Source organism: Scardinius erythrophthalmus (assembly GCF_964197995.2).
Source record: "Scardinius erythrophthalmus genome assembly, chromosome: 9".
Taxonomy (NCBI): Eukaryota; Metazoa; Chordata; class Actinopteri; order Cypriniformes; family Leuciscidae; genus Scardinius; species Scardinius erythrophthalmus.
In genome coordinates, this window is record NC_138229.1 from 24156468 (window position 1) to 24173476 (window position 17009).

Sequence of the window (17009 nt, forward strand, 5' to 3'; positions counted from 1 at the left end):
CTCAGTCTTTAAACCTTTTTATTTCACATTTATCCATGTTTTTAGTTTTTATAATTATTCAGTCATTTCAAACAAGCAAACAAAAACATTTTTTTTTTGAGTTGAGATGCATCCTAACCTTACAGCAGAGTGAAAGACGTTTGTGTGCAAAGAAGAAGGACTAACACCACACATTAACTTACAGCACTAACAATGGGTTAAATGGTTAATTATAGGTTATACTAGACATGTTCTGAATATTCTGACAGAATAACGACAACATTTTGACTATGCTCCTCAATTCAGCTAAGGGCAGATTCACAGTCTCTAGTAGTCTAGCAGAAGCTGGACGAGGGATGGAAGACAGTGAAACAAGGAAATATCGTATTAACATTACTGGAAGTACAGCATGTTGTCTTGTACTTTACACTGAAGCTCAGGGAGGTGATGTGTCCTCAGACCTGTTAAAGTAAAGAGCACACAAATAAGATTGCACAGGATCTCTGCTCACAGGTCATGAAGAATCTCAAGCACAGCGGCAAGAGACCAGGCCTGAGTTTCACAGCTAAAAGGGCAGTACTGGCCATTCTCATTAGTGAGCTCTGGCAATCCCTTCCAGGATGACCTGAGGAACAAAACACAGATATATCAGATCCAGATGACATGGGATCTCCAAATACAGCATAAGATTCAATCATCTGTTTTCATAATCATTTATTGTTCCATTCACATGCATAGTTTCTCAGTTGTTGGAACCGCATTTTGATGACTACAGTGGTATTGAAATTACTCACTATAAACTGGATTATTGAACAGGTGTTTATCTTTATGAACTTACTACCTCATTTGCTACGTAAGTAATATTTGCACAATACCAGCCATTAGTCATGGCACCAGTAATTTAAAAATCCAATTTGTTCAACAAAATAATTAAGAGAAAATACTGTTCACTGCTTCGGAGAGCAATAATTGATAATGCAATGGCTACCGTTCCATGTGGATATAATGGCGAGAGAGGACATTCTTCACCAAATACACGGTTTTGTCATAAGTGTCTTCGCCTAACTTCTTAGCAAAGTAGATCTTTGCACGGAGGAAGAAACCGATAGGCCAGAGCCACTCCTGATGAGGGTAAATGAACAGAAAGGTAAGTGATCCCTTAGACTGAAAAGCTGAAAATGTGCTGATGAAGTAGTACATATATGGATCTTACAGGGCCTTGATGGTAGTTGAAGCCCCTGGCAAGGTTGTAGTTGTCATTGTCCAGAGAATTGTCATAAACGCCACAGTAAACCATGTCACTATTCAAACAAATGATCTCGAGTCACTCACAGGAAGCAGGAATAATGGTAATGCAGTATAATTAATGTAAGCCGGTAGAAAAACATGGACTCTCACTCAGGGTCTAAGGTCTTCATCCCAAGAGGTCCAAGCAGTTTCTCTTCTGTAACATTCAGTGCTTCCCAAGCACGCTCCACGGTAAACAGCTCTGGAGCCTGGGAAGGGAAACCATTAGAAATATACAAATTACAAACTATAAATCTTTTATTAACTAACGAATAATTTGCTCCCTATAATTGATTTTCACTGGCACTTTTGAGCATTATGGCATTTTTTTCCTACCCATATAAAAACTCAGCATGTGTCGCTCATTTAAATAAAATACTTGACTTGAATGATCTCATTTAAATTAACTGCCGATCTAAGTAGTTATTGATGCTACATATAAAATCAAATGAACATAAAACACAAAAATATCTGCAAATGATTCTAAATGCCCTAAATAATGCTAAAGATTAGGATAAAACATGAAATACACCAAATATTAAAATATCAAATAAATAAGCAAACAAGCAAATAAATAATATTATATTTATAAAGTATATGATCCCCCTATTACGGCACCCCTGCTCACACGAAATGAAGTGAAGGGATCTTTGATCTTTTAGATCTGATCAAGACCTAGTGTGTTACATTTAGAAGGAATCCTCACCACCACCATGGCAATGGTAAAGTTGGGTCTGAGCTGGTAGTCACACCAGGGGCTGGAGGCTCCGTAGCTGTCTTTGTAAATCCCCTGCTTATGGACCAGCTCAGGATGCTTCTCGTTGGGGTCATTTGGGTCATGAGACACATAGAACATCTTCTCAAAGTTCTCTTGGATTTTTCTGTCCCACTCTTCATAGGGCACAGAGAGCTGTTTGCCTGCAGGTATAACAGAAACAATTGTGATTCAAAGGTTCTGGATGACAGGATGAACCAGTCACAAATATTAGCTCTGTCCCAAAGTTTAGTGAGCTGCCTTGTTGTCTACAAAGGCAGCATCCTATGATTTGAAATGCTCACAAACAATATACTCACACAAATAATTGGAGGAAATGATAAAAGGAATCTTAGAAGGTAACATCACTTGCATTGGGAGTGTGCTTGATGATGCCTTAAAAATAATGTCTAGGTAGGCAGCTGACTAAGTTTTGGAACAAAGCTAATGTTATGAGCACTGTCTGGGCCATCTGAGCTCACCGTCTTTGTGTATGGTCATAGTATTGTAAGGAAAGAGCCCTTGCTTATGTAGCTCCACCAGCCAGCGCAATGTAGATTTGCACAGACCCACTATTTCCACCGCGGAGCCATCTCTGCATTAGGAACAAAAGAGTCATATTCAATCATGGGAACAGACATAGAATGTGAGACAAAGAAAAGAGATCCACTTATAAATGGTGTCTTATAAATAGAGTATATGTGGCTTTAAGAGATTTCAGTGCATGCCTGGGTGTAGCCGGTATCCCTTTATTGCGGGCCCTCTCGCTCTCTCCCATTTTGTCCATCCAGGTCCCGCAGTTAAACCGATTTCCACCATACACAAAACCAGTGTCGGGGTTCACCTTGGCCACTATATTGAAGCCTGAGAAAGTTCACAATAAAACAGATTCATAAGTTTTTCAAAGAAAAGAAAAGTCTAAAAATTATTTCAAAAGGCTTTACCTTCATCTCTCATGTTGCGGTCAATCTGTGGTCCGGCGTTCCTCTCTCTGAACTCTATACCCTGCATGTGGCGCGTCATGGCCTCATGAATGACCTCATACAGCAGCTGATCCTGTGGCATCATCAAAACAAAGCAATACTGGTGACATCTGGCTAACAGCGAAGCTAAAATTTTAATAGAATGCATTCACAATGCATTAAATAGTCTATTTTGAATGACTACTGAAATTGATACTTTTATTCAGCAAGGATAAATTTAATTATGTTACAGCAAAGACATTTATAATGTTACAAAAGGTTTCTATTTCAAATCAATGTTCTTTCTATTCATCAAATATCATGAAACATTGATACGAATAAGAAATAAGTCAGCATATTACAATGATTTCTCCTGTTTTAAGGAGATACTATTAAAATATATTTTAGTGGAAATCAATACAAAAATACAGGCCAAGAAAATGATTTTTTGGTGGTGTGCTCACCACGGTGCCAGGTGTCAGGGGTTTTGAGTCGTCTGTAGGGAACATCCTGGACACGGGGCTTTGGAGGATGTCATTGCCATTTGGCACCATAGTACAGTAGTCCTGAATGCACTGCAGCCACCACCACACTGCATCACGGCAATTAAAACGGGCCCCTACACCCTCTCCCAGCAGGTTAGGGATCAAGCCATGTCTCAGTGTGCCTGCAAAGGCCAGGATGATGTTCCTGTAAAGCAGGATGAAGAGAAACAGAAAGAACTAAGAGAGAAATCTACTAGTCACTCAAGAGTAAAATCCTTTTTCTCAGTCTGAGGTCATCCATATTAGCAGAAGGGGAAAATAATCCATTAGCGGTTGCATCACAAATCTTTCTCAAATGATTCTAGATGGAGCGATACTTCCCTGATAAGTCCCTGAATCAAAATCAAATTCTTACGCCTATTTCACATTGGTCTCAGTTGATTGCTTTAGAAATGAACTGAATTCAGTACCTGGCCTCCAGGTGACGGCCAGTGACCAGCATCAGTCCTCGCAGGGCGATGAACGTGTCCCTACCCCAGCAGCGAAAAATTCCAGCAGAGAAATGTGGCAGACCTATGGAATGAGGAAATCATCAAGGCCAAGAATGATAACACAGAGCTTGAACACTGTCCCTGGACACAGTTCAATTTAAACCTACAATCCTATGTTAGCAGCCCAGACACTTTGGCTATTCGTCTAGCAACACTCAATAATTCATTTACTCTGGTGACCTGTGCAACTTGTGACATATATAGGATTGTCTATGGGGAACTATAGAGTCACCTGCAGCCAATGAGACACAGCACTGCTCCTTCTTCTCAGTGATTTCATTGACACGGTAAGGCACGTCGCTCAGGGCTGGTGAGAGAGGTGGAAGAGCTGGATATCGTCCCACGCCACACATTTGGACCGATCCCAGAGCCAACATCTTCACAAAAGATGAGCCATTCTGCACAAAACTAACACATACACACACATGCACACAATAAATGATTTAAACAGATTTAAAAACAGTTGTTATCCAACAGCAATAACCACCCTCAATGCCATAAAAAACATTCTTAAAACAATACTATATAGTCAGATTGTGCAATAACTATGACAGAATGAATGGTGGTATGTGTGTGTATCTCCAATAGGATGGGGAGTATGTGTTGATTATTAATGTTTTTATTGATATTGTTTTATTGATGCACTTAACTGTCTGGCACTTTTTAAATTTCGTTGTACAGGTTACAATGACAATAAAGGACTACTACTACTACTACTACTAAATAGCAATCTTATAACAGCCCAAAGAAAACAACCCCATTACAACTCTCGAAACAGATTTTAAGTGGATAGATCTTGGCGGACTAGATCTGCAATGTTGTTCAGAATTACAGGCATTAGGATACGCTCTGCTTCTGCAAGGTAAAGTAGGTAGAACCCCATAGCAGATCTAGACAAGTGGTGCTGGGGAGGAAAATTCCCATGTCATACAGTATTGAGCTGAACCAGCTTGCAATGGTAATAAATAATCTTGCTGAATAAGATTGGAAATAGAGATTGATTGGTTGCTGGATTAGGAGAATCAATCGGCTACTTAAAAGAGTTTCATGACTGAACTGTTTGTTTGTTTAATTAGTGATGCACAGACCCTGTAATATAGTTGTTTTTGAAAGTGGAATCATAATAATAATAATAATAATAATAATCATACAGCCCAAAAAGTTGAGGATGGGCTAGGATAGACACAAACACCAGGCTGATCATTCTCAGTCTTGTTTAGACACTGACCTTGACATCTGTTTGAAGGTCGCATCAAGTGCAGTGGTGTAGGCCCCAACCAGGATGGCATCAAAGTAACAGGGGATGAGGTAGCGAGGGATGTGCTTCAGGTAAGCAAACATAGCCTGGAACCACTGACCCACCTAAGCACACATTAGAGTTGGAGTCAAATTTAGGTCACACTTTAGATTAGATTAGCCTATCTATTAACTATGACTTTTGCCTCAGCAAACTCCTAATTACTGATTAATAGTTGATAAGGTAGTTGTTACTTTTAGGTATTGGGTAGGATTAGGGTTTAGGATTATGTAGAATATAGTCATGCAGAATAAGGCATTAATATGTGCTTTTTAAGTACTAATAAACAGCCAATATCCTAGTAATATGCAGGCTAATAAGCAACTTGTTAAAAGTAAGAATTGGACCCTAAGAAAAGTGTTACCTGAATTTAACTAACTACTGGATTTAAAAGTAGGAGCAGCAGTTTTTAACTTCGGCTCTTCCCAAAGCTTTTAACAAACACCCTGAGATTATCAGGTATATACAGTATTTATTTTAATCGCTTGACTCATTCACCTCGGCCAGTGTGCCCCCGCGTGACATCAGTCTATTGCTCACATAGTCGATCATCCAATCCCCCTGCCTAAGGTTGTCACAGAACGGGTGGCCAAGATCGTTTTTGGGTCGAACGTCTGCCATCACAGACAACAGACCTGTGTGGGTGAAATCACAACAGTTATTGCCAGATACTGTGACTTATTTAAAGGGATAGTTCACACAAAAATTCTAATTCTGTCATTAATTACTCACACTCATGTCATAACAAACCCGTAAGACTTCCATTCATCTTCGGAACACAAATGAAGATCTTTTTAAAGAAATCTGAGAGCTTTCTGTCCCGCCGTTGACAGCTGCGCAACGCTTCAAAAACTTCATAAAGAGATTACAAAACTAATCCATATGAATGGAGCGGTTTAGTCCAAATTTTCTGTAGAGACTCGATTGCTTTATATGATGAACAGATTTAATTTAGGCTTTTATTCACATATAAACATTGATCAGCGAACATAAACAGAAGCTCAACCGAACCTGCTTGATGCGTGAGAACAAACCTCATTGGTTCTTCAGAGCTCAAACGTGCTGTGTAACACGAGAATGAACCTCATTGGTTCTCGCGCGTCAAACAAACATGCTTGAGCTTTCTTTTACCACAACTGAAGTTTGAGTTGATGAACGTTTACATGTAAAATAAAAGCCTAAATTCAATCTGTTCATCCTATAAAGTGATCGTGTCTCTACAGAAAATTTTGACTAAACCACTCAATTCATATCGATTAGTTTTACGATCTCTTTATGGACTTTTTGAAGCGTAAAATTGTTAGTTAATTTTCATTTTTAGGTGAACCAACCCTTTAAGACATCTGGAAAGCATTTATTCGCACAAAATACAAACCTAGTGTTTAAATCCTTTTAAATACAATCTGTACCTTGCAGACCACCATATTTGAGTGGCGTCCAGTCGGGGATGTTGTAGCAGCCCCCTCCATCTTCCTTCTCCTCTGCGTCACAGCGAAACAGCAGAATGTTCATATCCGCCAGAGTCATCTTAGACATAATCCTGGTGTGGAGGAGAAACATGAAAAAACGTCTTCAGAAGTCCTCAACAATGAACAAAACATACATGTTCAGTCCTCTGTGCACAGAAAGAAAATCTACGTGGGACAGAAAGACTATAAGGCTGCAGTAGCTCTTAAGTACAAAAAAAAGAGGAACGGGATGTCCATTAGCGTCAGTGGAAATGTGCGGAACGGATCTAGATTGGGCACAGGCACCATGGTGGTGGAAATTGGTAAATGTGGATGTGTCTTGAATATATTAGAAGAAAAAAATAATTACATCACATCAAAAACTCAAAAGCTGAAATGTGTTAGTGTGAACTCACTGTGTCAGGGTGCTCTTCAGTATGTCGGGTGTGTTTGGATCAGATAGACTTCCTGCTTTATACAGTGGATTGAACTGAATGAGATGGTTCCTCAACACACCAACCAGCTCCTGGGATTTGGGGTCCAGACTTACCCTGAGAAACAAAGACATTTCACTACGTACTACAAAATAAATTTTATTAGAAGTCAAAACTTTTTTCCATAGGTCAGTGGTTCTCAGTGGTGGGATCACAGGAGTCTGTACTGGATCAGCTGAGTGTGGATAACAGGAAACAATTATAAATGCAAGTAATAAAATGGAACTAACTTTACAATTGTAAAACTAAATAAATAATACACTACCATTGAAAAGAGTGGGGTCAGTAAGATTAAAACAAAAAAAAACAGCAAGAACGCTTTAAATTGATCAAAAGTTACAGTAGACATTTATAATGTTACAAAAGATTTCTATTTCAAATAAATGCTGTTTTTTTTATTTTCCATTCATTAAAGGAGAACTCCGGTCAATTTTAACATTGAGCTCATTTTTTTGTACATTTGGAGTGCTGGGAATACAGAGAACAACGACAAAAATCGGTGTTGCTTACACCGAGTTATTGTATTTTTAAAATTTGCACCCTGTTGACTTCAATGGGGCAAGTACTAAACCTGCTTTTAGCCTCTTAACATCCTTGATGTGTCATTACAAGTGCACAGGTCATGTGAGTGATTCCTTCAGAGTGTTCACGGGTGAATCTGACTGCAGTAGATGTGAAAGATATGTATAAAAATGATGTTATTTAAGCCAGCGCAAATACCTGTGTTTACATCCTGTTTTCTGTTGAAGTCCAAAGTAGTCGATTGCCGAGTTCACGCGCGTGATCATAGGTAACTAAACCTATGTGCGTGAACTCGGCAATCAACATTTTTATACATATCTTTCACATCTACTGCAGTCAGATTCACTCGTGTTCACTCTGAAGGAATCACTCACATTTTCTGTGCACTTGTAATGACACATCAAGGATGTTAAGAGGCTAAAAGCAGGTTTAGTACTTGCCCCATTGAAGTCAACAGGGTGCAAATTTTAAAAATAGAATAACTCGGTGTTGTTCTCTGTATTGACAGCACTCCAAATGTACAAAAAAATGAGCTCAATGTTAAAATTGACCGGAGTTCTCCTTTAAACCCATCAGCACATCTGTTCTCATAAACTGTTCTGATAAAATACTATATAAAAATATATTAATATGAAAATAGAAAAGTTATTTCCTCAGTTCTTTGTTTGTTCTTCTTTGTGTTATTGTGTAGTTACTGTTCTGATTCTCCTGTGTATTTTCCCTGTCAATTAAAGATTCTTGAATCTGTTTGGATTCGTGTGTTTACTACACCTGACAATTACTGTTTTTACTGTATTTTTTAATAAAATAATTGCAGCCGAGGTAAGCATATGAGACTTCTTTTAAAAAACATCGAAAAATCTTTCCAACCCCAAACTTTTCAAAACTTTTCAGTTCTTTGTTGTTGACATTAAAGATTAAGTGTCCAATCAAACTCAATTTGAACTTTTAAAACATTGTCCTTATTCGCCTATTACATGTTTATTTTGTATATTGTCAAGCCTATGCAGTTCATATTAATATAAAATACATTTCAAGTTTTTTTAGGGCCTGAGCACCGATAGTCTGAGGACCCTATTGGAATTGCGCCGTTTATTTGTATTTTTTTTACTTTTTGTATGATACACAATTTTGGCATCACCACTTCATGTCCAGTGCAAAATCCTGATGCAAAACCATTTGAAAACCACTGTCATAGATCGGTTAAGGGACAGTAAAGCTGTTGAAGTCTAACCTGAAAGCAATAACGCTTCCAGGCGTCAGCTGCTCAAACACGATCTCCTGCACATATTCACTGCGCCCTCGAGACGTCACCCCAGCCTGCCGCACCACCTTGCTGTCCTTCAGCTGAGCAGACAGAGACGCAAACAAAGGAACATCTGAGACCAAAAGATACGATTAACTCGTGCAGTGTTGACAGTACAGCAAATCAAAAGGCCATGCAAGTCCAGGCGGCAGACTTTTACAACCAGGCAGGAAAGGGGAGGTTTACCAAAACAATTTGTTGAGATGAAACGAGAGCTCTTTGAGGGCTGTAGGGTTAGAGCTTTTGCTATTTTGTGAATGAGTGCTCTCTGCTGAGGCCATTGTGTCGTCTTAGAACGGTTATAATTAGAGCGGTCTCACAGCACTCGAGTTACCTGGATGTGCTCTTTAATTTCCACCGTGTACCCAGGCATGCCATTAATGCTCCTCTCATCTTTTTTGTAGGAGCCCGTCTGCCTCTCCACAGTACGCACTTCCAGCACCACCTCCTCTATCTTACCTGTGAGAGAGGATTTGTTCAAAGAGATTTCAGGGATTAAGTACAAAGGACACATAATAGAGACAGAATAAAACCAGACACCAGAACTGAATCTCAGTAGCTGCGTTTACATGGACCCTAATAATCCGAATGTAATCAAACTAGTAGTCACAGTCGAAAAAAAAAGTCACATGTAACCGCGTCGATCGGAATTAATTGGCCAAATACGATTAAAATTTAATTCGCATAGTAAGGGGTGGTTTAAAGCTTTTCTAATTCGATCGAGAGGAAATGTAAAAACTGGATGGGATTGAAACCCGAAACTGGAAAGTGCTGTGCTGTGCATGTGCAATGACGTAGAAATAGTGTAACAAAGTATTACGTGTGGAACGAGCTGTTGTTACTCTCATCCACGGATGCCTTGTTTTGGGTGCGGGAAAGGGCGTTTTTACTGCTTGATAAATATAAGCAGCACGGCACAACGGTTCATGTGCTCGTCGTCTCCTATTTAGGACACGAAAAATATAAATATTAAGTCTGCTCTTTAAAACAAAGAAAAGAAGACATATAGGAGAATGGTTAGTATGCACTAACAGCGGGAAACTCTGTATATTCGTGCAGTGTCAATTGGAATGAATTCAAACAAAAGGTGTCCATGTAAAAGTAGCTAGTGAGAGCGAGTGAGAGAGGATGTCTCATCCAGTTAAACACAAAGAAGGTTCAGCATCTCTGATAAGCAGCAGTGAGCCTGTGACACACCTGGGATGCACATCGGTGGAACCTCATCTGCATAGCGATGGTGTTTGGGGTTCTTGAATGCAGTGCGGCACACAGCCACCACTGACTGGTGTGTGCTGGGACAATGACGGGTGACCGCCACTATGTCCTCATCCACTTGGTCCACAAACACCTAAGAAAAGACCCAAAGACAAAAGGTTTTTATAGTTTTGAATTTCAGTTTGGTTTTTATTTTTATCGTGTTTACAAATGTATTCTATTCTTTTCAGGTCATTTCTAGTTCATAATTGTATATAGCATTTAGCATTTTTTATATATAGCATACTATACATCCAATATATAATATATGAAATACTATCTATAAAAATATAAATATTTAACATTTATTTACTTAGCTGGTTAGTTTCAGCAATGGTTTATTTAGTTACACCTTTAATTGATTCAACTTTTTCAAGTTTATTATAGTTCTGCATTTTTTATTTCATTTTTATTTTAATACCATTTATTTGTAACTGTATTTACTCCAACATTTTTTCTGGTTATTTTTAGTTTATAATATAGCATTTAATACATATAGTTAGTAGTTTTTATTTTGATAAAATTATAAAATGCAGGTTATTTTTAGTTTCTAATTAAAATGTAATATTTTAATTTATATCTAAATGTATACTTTTACATAACATTTTAATGTGTTGGCAAAAATTGCTAGATGAACTTTAAAAACAAGTACTGACAACCTTACTTGTGTCATGTGTCATATCGCCATCTGCAGATATATATATATATATATTAGAGGTGGGCATAGATTAATTTTTTTAATCTAGATTAATCTAGATTAATTTTGAAATTAATCTAGATTAAAATGGCTCATTTGAATTCTGCCGAAGGCATTCAGAATATATGTGCTACCCAAATAATGACTATAAAAGTAGGCTAAGTCTTTGAGAACGGGTTTCTCAAGCCAGGTGGCGCATTAGACTAGGGGCTCATCTCAGGAACTGTTTCCAAAATGCATCACAAACTGCTTGAGAAAGCTGTTCTACTCATAGACTGTAAAAGGTTACTTCTGTACTGTTACCGTCCGTAGGCAACATAGGCCTATGTTATTATCAACTACTATAGGCTATCAATTAGGGATGGGCGATATGGCCTAAAATCTATATTTTGATATACATTGCAGCCTTTTGCGATAACGATATACAGTATATTATAATAAAACCATTTCAGAACAGGTTACACAGACCCTGCTAAACAACTGCTATTTTTTTTTAAAGGGTATATGTAGTTTTGAGAACATATATTGTGCAAAACTGTAAGTATACAACATAATTTTGCAGATAAATAAAATTTAAGTACACTAGCTGCAGAGATCTTAAGTAGGTCTAATGTTTATTATAGCTTTGAGCTTATGAAACCCCAAATTTAAAGTTATAATATTGTCTAACTGATGTCTTTTCAGTTAAAAAGAAACACAACAACGATTCTTAAAATCGGGCGTAGACAGAGATTATGTGTTAACGTTACACCACTAAGATATATTGGATTGAGAATAATACGCGCGCGCTGGTATTCAGTGATTTCAGTTTCGTTTCGAATTTGAGGTGGTAGAACGGATTAGTCGTGTGTTAATTTACCGAACCGTTACCCCACACACTCGGATAGTTTGCTGCTGTTTGTCGGACGGCTTAAATCCGAACCAAGTCCAAATAATGGACGTTGCAGCTTTCACTTACAGCCGTGTTTACTTAAGATGACGACGAATATGCGTTGCAGCCGGGTTACCTCGCGGCCGCGGGTAGATTGCGTCATCATAGCTTGTGTAGTAGAGCCATCTCCCAACCCAACTTGGGGAATAGATTAACGGCGATATTTTTTTTATCGCGCGATAAGAGTCTCGCGTTAACGCAGCACGTTAACGCCGATAACGGCCCACCACTAATATATATATATATATATATATATATATATATATATATATATATATAATATATAATATATATTCCCAAAGGGTAGTTACAGAAACTAGCCACCAGGACAGTCCTCCGAGAACTAAATTTTCCCCTAGGGCAATTTTCCTGGTTGCATTCGCACCACCAGTAGTAACTCTGAAGTGCCGTAATCTACCGCGGCATTCAACAACGTCATCAACTGGAGAATGGTGGACGCCGTGATCTGAGCTGTGTTTTTGTTGAGTGTCGTGGTCTTTGTGATAATGGAGATGGAATGTAGACATATAAGTTAAGTGATTGAAAGAGCAAAAAGGAGAGCTACGAGACAAAATCTTCTACAGCAACTTGCAGTGCAACATATCACTGAGGCTGAGAAAAGAACATAATGCAAGGCTACAGGTAAATGCCGTTAACATTAGCTTTCTGTATGCTTATGTCTTATCGCTGCGAGTGTGTTACGTATAGCATGCGTTTGGCCAATCAACGTACAGTTTTGTCACTGGTAGTTCCTATTGTGCTGGGTTAGACCCTACTCTGAAGTAGGAGCTAATTTAGTCCCCCCAAAAGGTATTCCTATTACTAAATTCGTTCCCAGTTTCTGCGGTGTGAAAACGCCAAAAAGTGGGTACTTCTGCCAATAGTTATACTGTAGGAACTATGAAAACATTCCTCCAGTGCAAAAGCCTCTTATGTGGCTAAACCATCACTGTGGACCCCCAGGGCTGCATTTACCTGGTTAAAGCCTTTTGCAGCCAGTTCCTGGTGTAGCCGATTGAGGGCCAGCTTTCCAGCGATGATTCCTGATTGCAGGTTGACCTCACCAGGGGATGATGGCTTAGCCTGAGGATTCCATTTGCTATAAAAGCGCTCCTCTGAAACCACTGAGATCTGATGGTAGAGACAAAAAAGAATGGCTTTGAAGATGTACTCAAATAAAGGAACTCAATCCATGTTTTGTGAGTCTGTGTGAAGTTGATATCTTGCCTGGTGGGGTACTAACTCATCGTAGCCTCTGGTGCTACCAGTGGCACAGCAGGCCATAGAAACAACAGCAGAGCTGGGCAGTGAATCATATACAGAGCGGACCTACAACACAGAATATCAACATAAGAACTCTTTCAAGAAGCTCCATCAACATTAAAGTAATTCAACGTTTTTGAAAATGCTATACCTGAATAGGGCACTCATTATCATGTGTGACATCTAGGAACATGGCGTGGGCAATGCTGGGCACCAGAGGCCTGAGACTGGGCTGAAGAAAAGCCCCTACTGGTTCCCCTCCGTACCGGTACACCAGCCTGCCCTCCTCATGACTGTCTCCTGCACTCATCGCCTCTACAACAGCACAAGGAATGACAAGTAACGCAATGCAAAGTATCAATACTTCATTTAAAGTTTAAAGTGCCCCATTCTGCTATTTAAAAGTCTTCTGATTTTGTTTTGGAGGTCTCCTACAATAGGTTTACATGCATCCAAAATAAAAAAAGCACTTTCATTTTCTCAAAATATACATTGCACATCACCTCATTTCTCAAAGATTCTGAAAACGGTACTTTGGAGATTCTGTCTCTCTAAACTCCTCGTTTCCGAGAGTCTACTCTGCTCTGATTGGTCAGATGGCCCAGTCTGTTTTGATTGGTCGAATCGCAAAAAAATGGCAATTAACATATATGAATTTTCAGCTGCGAAGGCGTCCTCAGCATTTGTATATAAAGTGAAACGAACAGTAACGACTAACGATGGCGTCGGTTTTAGCAATTTGAGCCCGAGTCCTCATCCTTTGGAAAGTGCATGCAAAGTGGTTTCGCTTTTAAAGTGCAGAAAACAGCGTCTTCTCATTTCAAAACACAAACCAAACACCTCTAGGCCTCAGCTACAACTACAGTATTTAAGTAGGGTTAAAGTAGACGTTGTTCGCAGGCAGCCAATGATGAGCATAGGCTGAGGTAATGCAGTTTTTTTTACAAACCTACATAGGCTCGTGCAGGAAGAGAGACTGGAATTACTGACGACTCATTTCAGGCAGTTCAGAATCGCATCTTTCTTTTGGGAGACAATACTGTAACTCTGTTTATCGTGAGTTTGAACTTTGATCTTTGAAACTTTACAGAACTTTTATGATCACAAACAGCTATATTACACACTACATGAAAGTTAATATCTGAAAAAGCATAATAGGGGCACTTTAATAGGTGCTGCTTACTTCACTTAAAAATAGAAACTTCATCATCATTCACTCACATTCATGTCATTGCAAACCTGTACTTTCATATTCAAAGTTGTACACAAAAAATCATTCGTACCAGTTTTGCTAATCAGATCAAATTGAAAAGATCCAACTGAAAAAAGTGATTCATAATGAATCGGACATTGCTACCTCTCATGAACGTGCCAAGGAGTGCTAGATGTCAAGATTTCAAATCCAGTCTGTTTCTTACCCAACTATATTGTATGACATCAGACAACTTGGAATGTAGTGCACATGTCATGTGGACTACTTTTAGGGCAGTTTTAGTTAGTTGTATGGTGCTTTGTGTCCTTTTAAAGTTTTTAAGTTCTAGTGCAGAAGAAAGAAAGTCATACAGGTTTGGCACAACATGAGGCGAGTAAATGATGAAAAGCTTAAAACACATGTTTATTTTGAAAGAAATTACTAATTTTATTCAGCAAGGATGCATTAAACGGATCAAAAGTGACAGTAAAGACATCTATAATGTTAAACAGATTTATATTTCAAATAATTGCTTTATATTCATCAATGAATCCTGAAAAAAAATTGTATCAAATAGAATATTCATTGTATATTCAAATAGAAAAACACTTATTTTGAATAGAAATAAAATTTCACAACATTGCTGTTTTTACTGCATTTTTGATCAAATGAATACAGCCATGTTAAGCATGAGACTTCTTTTAAAAAACATTCAATCCCTAGTGACCCCAACCTTTTGAATGGTAACAATTCAGGATGTTTGATAATAGTGTTACACTTCACACTATACACTTATGTACGAACAATATAATAAAATAGCTACAATGCAATTTTGTCAAAGACCTGGGTTATTAGAAGGCCATACCTCTGATGAGTGAGGAGATTCCTAATCTAGTCACAAAGACATTATCCAGCTCCTCGCTGCCCGTGAAGAGCTCGGCCACAACGTACAGGTCAGGCCTCAGTGTGCGGGCGGCATCCAGCATGAACTGCAGCAAGCAGGGTTAAGTGCATGACACACAGCCAAGAGGAAACCAAACCATGGGTGTTAGTATGTCAGGTGAGGGGCAAAAAATGGGTTCAGAAAAGGAGGAGAGTCATGCCTCAAATGAAGCCAAAATGAGTGAACAGGAAACAAGGTCCAGGAGAGAGTTTTAGGACGGAAATATTCAGGAATGATAGTTCAGTGAGGAAATGACAGGATATGCAGAGCAAAGAGAGAAAAACAAACAGATAAGACATTGTTAGTGTCATGCTTACAGACATCAGTACCTCTGATGAGACTGGTTATTCCGAGCCGGTTTACAAACACATTGTCAATCAGCTCGCTGCCTGTAAAGAGCTCGGCTATCACATAGAGATTGGGTCTGACGGCTCTGGCCGCCGCCAGCATGGCCTGCAGGGCACAACATGTGATAAAATTCAGAAGTGTTGCTGCCTAGAAAACCGTCAACTGATGTTAAATTTAGCCGGGTTTCATTCATGTCCCTTAAAGGTCCCGTTCTATGCCCCTTTTCACAAGATGTAAAATAAGTCTCTGATGTCCCCAGAGTGTGTATGTGAAGTTTGAGCTCAAAATACCCAACAGATCGTTTTTTACAGCATGTTTAAATTGACATTTTTTGGGGCTCAGAAAAACGAGCCGTTTCAGTGTGTCCCCTTTAAATGCAAATGAGGTGCTGCTGGACGACACAGGGGGCGGAGCTTCATGAGCTCGTGCTCAGTCTGTCAGGAAAAATTCATCTCACGGAATGATGATAATATCAGAAACTCTCAGTAACGGCGTTCATTTCGAGTCGGACAATAATGCCTACAGAGTCAGATTGCTGTACAGAGATGAAACAGGTATGGTTTAGTAGTTTAATTACGGTTATTATAACGTATTTGTCATCTGCTTGTAGGCTATGTATCCATTATTTATTAATAGCCTACAAGTCTGCTGTCTGAATGATGATCAAACATGTACTGATGAGTTTAATAAAGTTTATTGTACATCACACAAAAGATGAAGCGTCAGTTTTACTTCAGAAAATCACCGTAAGAGCTGAGTAAACACAGTAGGCTAAGTTATAAGAAGTGCGCAAGTAGCCAGTAGAGTTGAGGGAGCATTCCTGTGGGCGGAGGTTAGTCAAGAAACGGTTCTGGTGATGTCACTAATGCAGGAAGTAGAGGGGTGTAGTCCAATCGAGCCGTTTTTTGTAGTCAACTTCTGTTAAATAAAATATCTCGCTTGGCATTGAACTTTGAGCTTTATAATTTTACAGATATTATTTATGCTCTAACAGCAACATTACACACTAACTAAAGTTTGAAACATGGAATCGCATGCAACGGGACCTTTAAATACAGCACATATGTGTAAAAATAACTTTAACCCTAGAATGCATAAACCACAAAATAATCCACACGAATGCATGAAGTGGGTCAAAATGACCTGTATTGGAATTAATGGTTTTCTTCAAAAATAGATGCCCTATAAATAGAATAATTAAAATAATTGATGATACACTAATGTTTTAATATATCAAACATTTTATGTGTCCACTTTTCTTGCATATATGCATTAAATGCAGTTGTACTTTTTCTT

At 38.7% G+C, this 17009-nt stretch overlaps 1 protein-coding gene across 3 annotated transcripts in view; it reads right to left on the reverse strand.

The window, feature by feature from the left end:
- Positions 1–17009, reverse strand: part of agla (amylo-alpha-1, 6-glucosidase, 4-alpha-glucanotransferase a) — a 27563-nt gene continuing 10554 nt past the window's right edge. For all 3 annotated transcript variants that reach the window (XM_081373988.1, XM_081373990.1, XM_081373989.1), the window contains exons 13-34: positions 15695–15818; positions 13382–13545; positions 13195–13296; positions 12943–13098; positions 10283–10433; positions 9420–9544; positions 9014–9126; positions 7180–7314; positions 6725–6855; positions 5814–5950; positions 5247–5380; positions 4251–4426; positions 3938–4040; positions 3447–3672; positions 2965–3076; positions 2749–2884; positions 2503–2615; positions 1973–2184; positions 1378–1475; positions 1193–1280; positions 968–1101; positions 1–604 (exon numbers count right to left, since the gene is read on the reverse strand). In XM_081373988.1, the coding sequence (XP_081230114.1) occupies positions 487–604; positions 968–1101; positions 1193–1280; positions 1378–1475; positions 1973–2184; positions 2503–2615; positions 2749–2884; positions 2965–3076; positions 3447–3672; positions 3938–4040; positions 4251–4426; positions 5247–5380; positions 5814–5950; positions 6725–6855; positions 7180–7314; positions 9014–9126; positions 9420–9544; positions 10283–10433; positions 12943–13098; positions 13195–13296; positions 13382–13545; positions 15695–15818 (2988 nt within the window). In that variant the 3' untranslated portion in view covers positions 1–486. The remainder of the gene's footprint in view (positions 605–967; positions 1102–1192; positions 1281–1377; positions 1476–1972; positions 2185–2502; positions 2616–2748; positions 2885–2964; positions 3077–3446; positions 3673–3937; positions 4041–4250; positions 4427–5246; positions 5381–5813; positions 5951–6724; positions 6856–7179; positions 7315–9013; positions 9127–9419; positions 9545–10282; positions 10434–12942; positions 13099–13194; positions 13297–13381; positions 13546–15694; positions 15819–17009) is intronic.